At 45.8% G+C, this 13,483-nt stretch overlaps 1 protein-coding gene across 1 annotated transcript in view; it reads left to right on the top strand.

Moving 5' to 3' along the window:
- The window catches only part of vegfc (vascular endothelial growth factor c), a 270,356-nt gene extending 257,357 nt beyond the window's left edge, over positions 1–12,999 (top strand). Inside the window, exons 6-7 of the mRNA XM_070878417.1 lie at positions 908–1,241; positions 12,428–12,999. Of these exons, the coding sequence (XP_070734518.1) occupies positions 908–1,241; positions 12,428–12,548 (455 nt within the window). The 3' untranslated portion in view covers positions 12,549–12,999. The remainder of the gene's footprint in view (positions 1–907; positions 1,242–12,427) is intronic.
- The last annotated feature ends 484 nt before the right edge of the window (positions 13,000–13,483 follow it).

The raw sequence follows: 13,483 nt of genomic DNA, 5'->3' as shown, positions 1-13,483 counted from the left end.
TTATGTTCTTATGTTCTTATGAATGGCAAAGTAGGGGTTGAATCCACGACCTTTTGAATCTGAGATGAGAGTGCTACCACGGAACCAAAGCTGACATCTTACTCAAAACAATGAGAGAAATAATGATTTTGCTGGACTCTTGGAACGAATGGAAATATTTCAGTGGGAGAGCTGAATATTTCTGTTGCACTATATGAGGTAGATCTTCCTGTTCCTACACCTGGGTCCAGTAGATCACCTGGGTACGGTACATACAGGAAAATCAAGCAACGGGAAGCGCATACCCATAACAGAACTCATCTGATCATCCATCCATTCGAACAGTCACTCCACTTCAAAAAGTACTTCATTGGCTGTAAAGCGCTTTGGGACGTCTGTTGGTCGTGAAGGGCGCTATATAAATGCAAGTTTTTCTTTCATTTACCCCTGTGCGGTCCACTCAGGCAATGCCTTATGCTCACGTGCTAAAGAGCAACATTTGCCATCATTCTATTGCGTCTCTGCCCTCCTGAGCATCCCTGATTATAATTGCCAATCATTGGTGGCCGTGCCTTCAGCTGCCAAGACCTAGGCCCTAAGCTCTGGAATTTCCTCCCTAAACCTCTCCAACTCTCCCTCCTCCGTTAAGACACTCTTGCAAACCTAGCACTATGTCCAAGCTTTTGGCCACCTACCCTAATTTCGCCTTATGTGGTCAACATTTTTGTCTTATAATACTCCTGTGAAGTGCCTTAGGACGTCAAATGCACTATATAAATACAAGTTATTGTTATTATTATTGCATGGCACTTTATCAAGCATTTTATGAAAGCCCTAATTTACATGCATAATTTTATAGCGTATCTTACAATTTATTGAGCCATGTTCCCTCAAAGAATGTATCTGATTGTTTTTCTTTCTTTCACAGATGGAGACATTGGCTTCTACAGTGTCTGTGGGCCTAATAAAGAACTGGATGAGGGTACCTGTCAGTGTGTCTGTAAAGGAGGCCTTCGCCACTCTAGCTGCGGACGCCACAGAGAGCTGGATAAGGACTCGTGTCAGTGCGTATGCAGAAACGGACTGTATCCCGCCATATGTGGTCCACACAAGCAGTTTGATGCCGATTCTTGCGAGTGTATTTGCAAAAAAAGCTGTCCGGGAAACCAGCCTTTGAACCCAGTAAAATGTGCCTGCGAATGTACACAGTCTCCAAACAAATGCTTTCTGAGAGGAAAGAGGTTTCACCCTAAGACCTGCAGGTGAGTGTTGTGCCAGCACATATCCTTACGTAAGGCATGTCCTGTTTTTTACGGTGATACCAACAGCAAGTTGTTATTGAAGTGTTTTGAGACATTGTGACAATGTGATGAAGCACTATCCTTTTTCTTCATGCTTTTCACAAAAATTAATTCATGGGATGTGGGTGTCACTGGCAAGGCTGACATTTATTGCCCATCCGTAATTGCCCTTGAGAAGGTGGTGGTGAGCTGCCTTTCTAAATCGCTGCAGTTCGTGTGGCGAAGGTGCTCCCACAGTGCTGTGAGGGAGGGGGTTCTGAGATTTTGAGCCAGTGACAATGAAGAAATGGCGATATGCTTTATACTTCTAAGTAAGGATGGTGTGTGACTTGGAGAGGATGTTACCATGCATCTGCTGTCCTTGTCAGGTGATGGAGGTTGCGGGTTTGGGAGGTGCTGCTTTGGCGAGTTGCTGCAGTGCAGCCTTTAGATAGTACACAATGCAACCATGGCACGCCAATAATGGAGGGAGTGGATGTTTAAGGTGGTGGATGGGGTATCGATCAATCAGATTTTGAGCTTCTTGAGTGTTATGAGAACTGCACCCATCCAGGCAAGTGGACATTATTCCATCACACTCCTGACTTGTGCCGCAAAGGTGGTAAAATGACTTTAGAGAGTCAGGAGGTGAGACACTCGCCACAGAATACCCAACCTCTGACCTGCTTTTGTAGCCACATTATTTATGTGACTTACCCAGTTAAGTTTCTGGCCAATGGTGACCCCCCCAGGATGTTGATGGTGGAGGATTCAACGATGGTAATGCCACTGATTGTCAAGGGGAGGTACTGGCATGGACTGCTTCATTATCTAACGAATTGTGAATGTACCTGAACCCTGTGCAATCATTGGCAAACATCCCCACTTCTGACCTTATGATGGAGGGAAGGTCATTGATGAAGCAGTTGGAGATAGTTAGGTCCAGGACACTGCCCTCAGGAAATCCTGCAGCGATGTCCTGGGGCTTAGATGATTGGTATCAGGGTTAAGGGCTTGCTTAATATAAATTTAAACCTATAACTAATATAGGCAACTCGCGATTATCCGCATACGCATCCAATGGGAAACCGTTGTAACGGGATTTAAAATTTCGGCCCGGGAAAGCATCGGGTTTTAACTTTATAATGTTACTCGCTCTAACGGAGAAATTATTTACCCAGCATAGCCCAATCCCCAAGAGACCCGGATAATCGAGAGTTGCCTGTAATACTTATTTCATTTAGTCCATGTTAGTTCATAGGGGGAATCCAAAATGGAGACTTCCCAGGATTCTCACATTGGCATCCAATAACCACAACCATCTTCCTTTGTGCCAGATATGACTCCAGTCACTGGAAACTTTTCTCCCTGCTCCTCATTGACTTCAGTTTTGCTCGGGCTCCTTTGTGCCACAATTGGTCAAATGTGGGGCTTCGTGGGCAATAAGTGGTTTGTGTCGTGCCCCACAATCATCGCCGTGCGCGCTGACCCCTTTGCGCCCCTTGGGGGAAATTGCCCGGCGGGGTGGGAAGTTGTGGTGGCCGGGGCGTCCCGACCACCCTTTTCAGTCGGCCCGACAATGGCGGCCGCTGGTGGCTGGGCCGCCAACATGCAGCCCCACACCCTGTCTCAGGTGCCAGGCCGCTGGCCTGACCGACACCCTCCCTGATGGCCCAGTGGGCACCACTAATGAGGCTGCAGAGTTCGCTTTTTGTGGGCAGGACCTACTTGAGCAACTTTTCACATTGTCGGGTAGATACCAGTGTTGTAGCTGTACTGGAACAGCTTGGCTAGAAGCAGGGATAGTTCTGGAGCACAAGTCTTCAGCACTACAGCCAGGATGTTATCGTTGCCTATTGCCTTTGCTGTGTACAGTCCACTTAGCACAGGAAATGAATCAAATTAGCTGAAGACTGGCATTTGTGATGGGGATCTCAGGAGGAGGTCGAGAAACAGAGAAACATAGGAAATAGGTGTAGGAGCAGGCCATTCGGCCCTTTAAGCCTGCACCACCATTCAGTATGACCATAGCTGATCATGCAACTTCAGTACCCCACTCCTGGCTTCTCTCCATACTTGCTGATGCCTTTAGCCGTTAGGGCCACATCGAACTCCCTTTTGAATATATCTAACGAACTGGCCTCAACAACTTTCTGTGGTAGAGAATTCCACAGGTTCACGACTCTCTGGGTGAAAAAGTTTCTCCTCATCTCGGTCCTATATGTCGGCCTTATCTTTAGACTGTGACCCCTGGTTCTGGACTTCCCCAACATCAGGAACATTCGTCCTGTCCAATCCCGTCACAAGAATCGCCCACTCGGTACTTATGGTTAAAAATGTTTGCAAACATTTCAGCACATCATTGAAGTTGGAGAAGTTATGGAGCCTCCTCCCCCCATTAGTTTCTTAACTGCCCATCACTATTTGCGATTGGATGTGGCAGGACTGCAGGGTTTTGATCTGATCAGTTGATTGTAGGATCGCTTAGCTCTGGCTTCCACTCGTTAGCATGCATGTAGTCCTGTGTGGAAGTTCCCCCAGGTTGGAACCTCCTTTTTAGGTACTCCTGGTGTTGGCCATGGTGTGCTCTTCTACTCTCCTCATTGAACTAAGGTTGGTCATCTGGCATGACGGTGATGTATGTGAGTGATGTGCTGGGCATGAGGTTACAGATTGTGGTGGAATACAATTCTGCTGCTGCAGATGCCCAGTTTTGTGCTGTTAGATCTGTTCTTAATCTATACCACTTAGCACAGTGAGAATGTCACAGTGTAGAGGAATTTAGAGGGCAAAATTGCCCCTTTTTATTGCCCCTTTAGCACCCAGGGCAGGGGGGGGGTACCGCCTCCCGGGAAGTTGCCCAGGAGGTTCCTGCGGTGCTGTCATGGCAGCGCTATGCTCCATGGTTAACGCCCCGACCTTTCGCCGCCCCGCGCTAACCCCTTAACGGCCTGCGGGGGAACTTGCCATGGGAGGCTTACACGGGCGGATGTCAATGCTCTCGGGGCGGTGATTAAAGGGGAGGGTGCCATCGCCCCAGGGCCGCCATCTTTTTTTGTCGGGTTGGTTCAACGATGGCGCCCTAATGTAGTCCGGGCCGCCATCGTGCAGCCCGGAACTCCGCCTTGGGTGCCGGGCTACTGGCCTGGTCGCACGCTGTCCTGGCGGCATCCGCTTAGCGCTGAACATCTCGCCCCAGTAGCGCACCAGAACCCGCCCCCAAAGGAAGAGGAGCACGGGAGATTGCGTGCCGCATCCTTTGAGGGGCAGTAAGCCCCATGCAGTGGCGGGGGCAAGACTTCCGTGCCGGGCACTAAAAGTGCTGCCCCCAGAAGGTTACCGCCCCCATCAGGGCAAGGGCCAATTTCGCCATCTTAGTCTCCAGGAAGATCCTGTGGTGGTCACTCCTGCCAATTCTGTCATGGAAATATGCAACAGGCAGACATATATATTAAACTTACAAAGATTCCTCATAAAAAATATTAGAAATAAACTATTATCCAATGTACTTAGGAGTTAGTTATGTTAAAAGAACTTATAGAAACATAGAAAATAGGTACAGTAGTAGGCCATTCGGCCCTTCGAGCCTGCACCACCATTCAATATGATCATGGCTGATCATGCAACTTCAGTACCCTACTCCTGCTTTCTCTCCGTACCCCTTGATCCCTTTAACCATAAGGGCCACATCTAACTCCCTTTTGAATATATCTAACGAACTGGCCTCAACAACTTTCTGTGGTACACAAGTGCACAATTCTCTGAGTGAAGAAGTTTCTCCTCATCTTGGTCCTAAATGGCTTACCCCTTATCCTTAGACTGTGACCCCTGGTTCTGGACTTCCCTAACATCGGGAACATTCTTACTGCATCTAACCTGTCCAATCCCGTCAGAATTTTATATGTTTCTTTGAGATCTCCTCTCATTCTTCTAGATTCCAGTGAATATAAGCCTAGTCGATCCAGTCTTTCTTCATATGTCAGTCCTGCCATCCTGGGAATCAGTCTGGTGAACCTTCGCTGCACTCCCTCAATAGCAAGAATGTCCTTCCTCAGATTAGGAGACCAAAACTGAACACAATATTCAAGGTGTGGCCTCACTAAGGCCCTGTACAACTGCAGCAAGACCTCCCTGCCCCTATACTCAATTCCTTTCGCTATGAAGGCGAACATGCCATTTGCTTTCTTCACCGCCTGCTGTACCTGCATGCCAACTTTCAATGACTGATGTACCATGACACCCAGGTCTCGTTGCACCTTTCCTTTTCCTAATCTGTCACCCTTCAGATAATATTCTGCCTTCCTGTTTTTGCCACCAAAGTGGATAACCTCACATTTATCTACATTATACTGCATCTGCCATGCATTTGCCCACTCACCTAACCTGTCCAAGTCACCCTGTAGTCTCTTAGCATCCTCCTCACAGCTCACACTGCCACCCAACTTAGTGTCATCTGCAAACTTGATTGATACAGCGCCTTTCACAGCCTCAGGATGCCCAAAGTGCTTTACAGCCAATGAGGTACTTTTGAAGTGTTGTCACTGTTGTTATGCAGGATATTAATCTCCCCGTTTAAGCTAAAGACTGAGCAAAGAATAGCATACTGGATAGATTGGGTCTGATACGTGCAGCCTCCTTAATACACATCCTTGTCTCCCACTATGAGTTTGGATACACAGTTGAAGTCTTATCCCAGTAATAACACGAGAGGAAATGCCTTGTTTTTAAATCACAACTTTTGTGTTTCAGAAATAAGGTCTGCTTCCGTCAGTCCTCGCCTCAGACGGCAGCTTAGAATTGATGAATCGTTGTCCTGTCCCAATTACCCTGTCTGAACCCACTGCTACGACTTGAAGCCAACAGCAGGATTATTTTACCTGAAAGTGGTTGCTCATGCCAAGTAAAAGCCTGTTATGAGACAAAGCAGTAAACTTAACAGCACAAAGAGCCTATACCCCAAACGTCAAGTCTAATATGTCATCCTAGGGGGCTTTGACAGAAATGGTTCCCAACTGTAGCACTGCCACATTGCGAAACTCTATAACAGACGTGGTTTGTACAGTATTTAACTTAACCAGGCAGAAACAGTTTCCATAAATCGAATGCAGTAAGAATAATGGGTAATTTGTCAGTTATAGTAAACAGGAATATCAGTTTGTAGTTGCAGCAAATGTACATAAATTAAGCACATTTGGACTGCATCTGCAGTCGTTTTGCTTCCAATTGGTGATAACAAGATGGTTTAAGTTATTTGAAATAAAAACAAAAAATGCTGGAAATCTCAGTAGGTCAAGCAGCATCTGTGCAGAGGTAACGTTTCAAGTCGATGACCCTTCATCAGTTCTGACGAAGGGTCATCCACTTGAAACGTGAACTCTGTTTTTCACTTCACAGAGGCTACCTGACCCGCTGAGATTTCCAGCATTTTCTGCTTTTACTTCAGATTCCAGTATCCGCAGTATTTTGTTTTGGTTTCAGTTATTTATTTTGCAAATTAAGTTCTTAACCTGAATCTGTAGCCGGTGCTCTTTGATTTGCCTGTTCTCAGTCTATGACTAAATATTCCACAACTGAAATTATTCTGTCGACTGATGGATAAAACTGACAAGTATCTGGGAGTGGCGTCAGAGGGTAGCAAACATTACACCCCTGTTCAAAAAGGGGGAGGGAGATAAACCAGGTAACTACAGTCCAGTCAGCCCGACATTCAGAGGGAAAATTTCTAAAGACCATAATCCGGGACAAAATGAATTGTCATTTGGGTTAAGAAGTGACAGCCAACATGCCTGTTGTAATATATTTGCTTCATGGATACTTTGCTTAAGAATTCATAGCAACACATTGCTATTAAGAACTAGTTGGTTTATTAACAAAAGTTTAACAATCACACTACACATTACCAGTTCATCCACAATGCTCACAACTGCATACCTCATCGTGGATGACCAAAACCCAACTGACTGGGATTTTATTGAGTCTTGTGAACATTACGAGACTGGCTAGGCCACTCACAGTGGAACAGGTCTACAAACCTATGAGCATACTCAAAAGTGCATATATTACATCTGTCAAACTTGATTGCATTCTTCAATGAATTAACGAAGAGTGTTGATGAAGGTTGTGCAGTTGATGTCATGTATATGGACTTTCAAAAGGTGTCTGATAAAGTACCACATATTAGACTTGTTGGCAAAATTGAAGCCCATGGCATTAAATGGTCAATTGCAGCATGAATATAAAATTGGAAAATGGACAGAAAGCAGAGAGTAGTGGTGAATGATTGTTTATCAGACTGGAAGAAAGTCATCATCATAGGCAGTCCCTCGAAATCGAGGAAAACTTGCTTCCACTCTAAGAGTGAGTTCTTAGGTGAATGAACAGTCCACTACGGGAGTTACAGTCTCTGTCACAGGTGGGACAGACAGTCGTTGAAGGAAAGGGTGGGTAAGGAGTTTGGTTTTCCGCACGCTGCTTCCGCTGACTTCGCATATTTTCTGCATGCTCTTGCGACGAGACTCAAGGTGCTCAGTGCCCTCCCAGATGCTCTTCCTCCACTTAGGGTGGTTTTTGGCCAAGGGACTCCCAGGTGTCAGTGAGGATGTTACACTTTATCAAGGAGGCTTTGAGGGTGTCCTTGAAACATTTCCTCTGCCCACCTGGGGATCGCCTGCTGTGTAGGAGTTCCGAATCGAGCGCTTGCTTTGGGAGTCTCGTGTTGGGCCTGCGGACACTGTGGCCCGCCCACTGGAGCTGGTCGAGTGTGGTCAGTGCTTCGATGCTGGAGATGTTGGCCTGATCGAGCACAAAGTACACAGTGGTGTCCCTCAGGGATCGATATTTGGACACTGTTCCCTTTCATTTTATTTTTGGGCCACACAGCCCCTTTAACGGGCTGCGCAGCCCATTCAAAATGCCGGTGAGCTGGCTGCACGGGACCTCCAGAGCATCGCACGGCCGCACAGCTTAAAGGCAACATTAGCATGTGGGCATTATCACATTCACAGCAGCAAATGCCGACCCCAGTCGTTCTTTAGTTCTCCCAATTCTTTTTGCGGAATTAAATATTTTAGTTGGGTTGAGAGGTTTTTGAAAGACTGAGCGGAGTTAGCTTTATAAGATTTTTCGGAATGTGTGGTGCTTCTTAAACAAGTAAGCAGCTAATGTACCCTGGAAATAATCCACAATCTTGAGGCTGGGTCAATTGCAAGTTCCAAAACTGAGCTTTTTGTTAGGTTAGGGTATTGAGGGGTACGTAACCACAGCGGGTAAATGGAGTTCAGGTACAAATCAGCCATTGAATGGCAGGACAGACTCGAGAGGGTGGGGGCTGAATGGCTTATTCCTATATCCCTAATTTATTATTTACTCAGTGATCAACACCAAATAGTAGGAAGTAAGCTTTCCACCACCTTATTTTAGAAATCTTAGTGATCAGAAGAGTTTAGATTATGAGTAAATTGTATTTTTTTTAATAAATAAAATGTGATCATTATTTTTTCCCCTGCCTCGTTCAGTCAATTCTCTCACCTCTTCTCCTTCCTATCTTGAAGGTCCTGACTCTTTGCTGGGGTGCAGTTCCATGCTGGAAGGCAGCCTCTGGTACCTATCACAAATGGCTATTCTTCATGAGTGAGCCAGTACAGTGTGTGCCGGTGGCTATTTGAGCGTGGAGGGCATCAGAGCCTAACCTGCACCTGCCTACACCCAACGTACATGCAAGGTACTTCCAGTAGGAGTCACTGGAGTCACTAGCAATCTGGCGCAAACTTTGGTCTGACTTTTCCCCATTGGACAACGTTCATAATAACACATCTGCTTGATACAGCTTTATTCCTCCTTCTGAGGATGTAACTAGTAGAGTGGACAAGGGAGAACCAGTGGATGTGGTGTATTTGGACTTTCAAAAGGCTTTTGACATGGTCCCACACAAGAGATTAGTGTGCAAAATTAAAGCACATGGTATTGGGGGTAATGTATTAACGTGGATAGAAACTGGTTGGCAGGCAGGAAGCAAAGAGTAGGAATAAACAAATCCTTTTCAGAATGGCAGGCAGTGCCTAGTGGGGTACGGGAAGGTTCAGTGCTGGGCCCCCAGCTATTTACAATATACATAAATGATTTAGACGATGACACTAAGCTGGGTGGCAGTGTGAGCTGTGAGGAGGATGCTAAGAGGCTGCAGGGTGACTTGGACAGGTTAGGTGAGTGGGCAAATGCATGGCAGATGCAGTATAATCTAGATAAATGTGAGGTTATTCACTTTGGTGGCAAAAACAGGGAGGTAGAATATTATCTGAATGGTGACAGATTAGGAAAAGGGGAGGTGCAATGAGACCTGGGTGCCATGGTATATCAGTCATTGAAAGTTGGCATGCAGGTACAGCAGGCGGTGAAGAAGGCAAATGGCATGTTGGCCTTCATAGCGAGAGGATTTGAGTAGAGGAGCAGGGAGGTCTTACTGCAGTTGTACAGGGCCTTGGTGATGGCAGGACTGAAATATGAAGAAAGACTGGATCGACTTGGCTTATATTCACTGGAATTTAGAAGAATGAGAGGGGATCTCATAGAAACATATAAAATTCTGACGGGATTGGACAGGTTAGATGCAGGAAGAATGTTCCCGATGTTGGGGAAGTCCAGAACCAGGTGTCACAGTCTAAGGACAAGGGGTAAGCCATATAGGGCTGAGATGAAGAGAAACTTCTTCACCCAGAGAATTGTGAGCCTGTGGAATTCTCTAACACAGAAAGTTGTTGAGGCCTGTTCGTTGGATATATTCAAAAGGGAGCTAGATGTGGCCCTTACAGCTAAAGGGATCAAGGGGTATGGAGAGAAAACAAGAAAGGGGTACTGAAGTTGCATGGTCAGCCATGACCGTATTGAATGGTGGTGCAGGCTCGAAGGGCCGAATGGCCTATTCCTGCACCTATTTTCTATGTTTCTATGTACATTTCCAGTGAATCCATCCAGTAGTGGAGACTTTTCTTTTGTCTCTGTTGCATTGTGTTATTTTTTTTTACATTCAGATACGGGATGTGTGCATCGCTGTTAAGGCCAGCATTTATTGGTGTGAGCCGCCATCTTGAACCGCTGCAGTCCTTGCGGTGAAGGTACTCCAACAGTGCAGTTAGGGAGGGAGTTCCAGGATTTTGACCCAGCGAAGATGAAGGAACGGTGATATATTTTCAAGTCAGGATGGTGTGTGACTTGGAGGGGAACGTGGAGGTGGTGGTGATCCCATGCGCCTGCTGCCCTTGTCTTACAGTGATGGTGTCAACATAGAGGAAACATAAGGTAAATCAACATTTGAGGTGTGACCGCTCATCAGGACTAATGATGAAGGGTTTCCCCCAAAAAGTTGTTCTACCTTTTTCTTTCAGATGCTGACCGACCTGCTAGATGGTACATAGCAATAGGAGCAAGCCATTCAACCCCTCGAGCCTGTTCCACCACTCAATTAGCTCATGGCTGATCTGTATGTTAACTCCAGTTACCTGCTTGGTTCCACATCCATTAATGCCCTTGCTTAACAAAAATTCATCAGTCTCAGTTTTTAAACTTTCAATTGGACAAGCCTCTACAACTCTTTAGGGGAGAGTTCCAGATTTTGTCCACATCCAGAAGATATCGCTATGATTCTTAATGAATACTTTGCATCTGTTTTCACAAAAGAGAGGGGCGATGCAGACATTGCAATCAGGGAGGAGAAGTGTGACATATTAGACGAGATAAACATAGGGGGAAACAGGAAGTACTAAGGGGCTTAGCAGCTTTGAAAGTGGATAAATCCCCAGGCCTGGATGAAATTGTCCCAGGCTGTTAATAGAAGCAAAAGAGGAAATAGCAGAGGCTCTGACCATCATTTTCCAATCCTCTCTGGCTACAGGTGCGGTGCCAGAGGACTGGAGGACTGCTAATGTTGTACTTTGTTTAAAAAGGGAGAAAGGGATAGACTGAGTAATTACAGACCAGTCACCCTAACCTCAGTAGTGGGAAAGTTATTGGAAAAAATCCTGAAGGACAGGATAAATCTTCATTTGGAAAGTCATGGTTTAATCAAGGACAGTCAGCATGGATTTGTTACTGGAAGGTTGTGTCTAACTTACTTGATTTAATTTTTCGAGGAGGTAGCCAGGAGGGTCGTTGAGGGTGGTGCGTATGATGTAATGTATATGGATTTTAGCAAAGCTTTTGATAAGGTCCCACATGATAAAATGGTCATGAAAGTTATAGCCCATGGTATCCAGGGCAAAGTAGCAAGTTGGATCCAAAATTGGCTTAGAGACAAGAAGTTGATGGTTGATGATGTTTTTGAGACTGGAGGGCTGTATCCTGTGGGGTTCTGCAGGGCTCAGTGCTGGGTCTCTATATTGACCGTTCCTCACCACTAACTTGTCACCTCAATAGTTTAACACCATTTCCTTAAATAAAGGGAATGAAGGTGGAGATATGCAGTAGAACAGGGGTATCCAAACTGTGACTCATACAATTTCATTGCCCAAATCAACTGGCTCGCATAGCACAGGTAGCCGAGTCCTATTTGTGCGCCATGTCTCATATTTGTTGGTTTGTCCTATTGGAATTTTGTGGCGCTTTGGACTCATGTATTCTCATCCTTGTTTTCTAATCCCTCCATGGCCTCGCCCCTCTCTATCTCTGTAACCTCCTCCAGCCCTACAACCCTCCGAGATCTCTGCACTCCTCCAATTCTGCCCTCTTGCGCATCCCCAATTTTCATCACTCCACCATCGGCAGCCGTGCCTTCAGCTGCCCGGGCCCTAAACACTAGTATTTCCCTGCCTAAACCTCTCCGCCTCTGTCTCCTCCTTTAAGACGTTCCTTAAAACTTACCTCTTTGACCAGGCTGTTCTAATATCCCCTTATGTGGCTGGGGGTCAAATTATGTTCGATAACGCTCCTATGCAGCTCCTTGGGACGTTTTTCTATGTTAATTGCGTTGTATCAGTGCCATTGGTTGTTGTGCAGCCTGCACAGTTAAGGTGCCTACGCACGCAGCGATAAAATAGACTTATTCAGTCCTAAAGATGCCGGTATGGTCCTCATGCACTAATTGACGCCAGCCAATATGGGAATGGAGCGGCATGATTAACTGTTCCTTGTACATAGATTGTGTAAGACAATAATCTCGATTTGCTTCCATCCCACAGTTGCTACAGGCCACCCTGTGCTGCCCGGCCGAGGCGCTGCGGCCAGGGCTTTTACTTCAGCGAGGAGGTTTGTCGCTGCGTCCCCTCGCACTGGAGAAGACCGCACCCTGACTATTATTGACAGTGTCAATATTTGACGTCAAAAGAACCATTGTCAGACTTTCACATGGACGCTACTACCGAGGGGGAAGAACGTTGTATAAAAAAAAATGGATGGTATTTACATCTTGGATTCAGCAGTGCTCCGGAGACGCAGGAGGACCCGAAGCAAACCCCGACACTGCATGTTTCAAAAGAAATGCAGACATACAATGTAGAAACTTACCTGGAGGCTACAGGTCCTGCAAGGAACTCACCCGGGCTTCATGTGACACGCCGATGACCAAAAGGTCTAGATCTTTTCAAGCTAATTTTTTTTGTTTTTAAATAATGAATCTATATCTAATTTATTGCCACCAAAATGTTGTGCAACATTCCTGTTCATAGCAGTTAACAACTGTAAGAGCTCACTGTGATCAGTATTTTTATATCTTGTTAAATATCTTTAAAATAAAAGGCAAAAGTGTATTGTACGTCGTGTATCCGTCGCAGGGGTTACCCAACATTGCGTGTTTACTCTGCCTCGCGAGTTTATGAATTAATTCAACGATACACTGTACAAGGATAGAAAATGTGGGAAAACATGACTGAAAATGAACCGAAAGAAAGAAACAAAGACTTGTATTTATATAGTGCCTTTCACCACCACCGAACGTCTCAAAGTGCTTTACAGCCGAAGTTCTTTTGGTGTGGAGTCACTGTTGTAATGTGGGAAACGCGGCAGCCAATTTGCACTCAACAAGTTCCCACAAACAGCAATGTGATAATGACTGGATAAACTGTTTTTATTATGTTGATTCAGGGATAAATATTGGCCAGGACACCGGGATAATTCTCCTGCTCTTCTTTCAAATAGTGCCAAGGGATCTTTTACGTCCACCTGAGAAGGCAGACAGGGCCTCAGTTTAACATTTCATCTGAAAGACAGTACCTCTGACAGTGCAGCACACCCTCAGC

This window comes from Pristiophorus japonicus, chromosome 1, assembly GCF_044704955.1.
Source record: "Pristiophorus japonicus isolate sPriJap1 chromosome 1, sPriJap1.hap1, whole genome shotgun sequence".
NCBI lineage: Eukaryota > Metazoa > Chordata > Chondrichthyes > Pristiophoridae > Pristiophorus > Pristiophorus japonicus.
The sequence above is the reverse complement of the archived record's forward strand: the minus strand, read 5'-3'. Positions and strand labels throughout refer to the sequence as shown.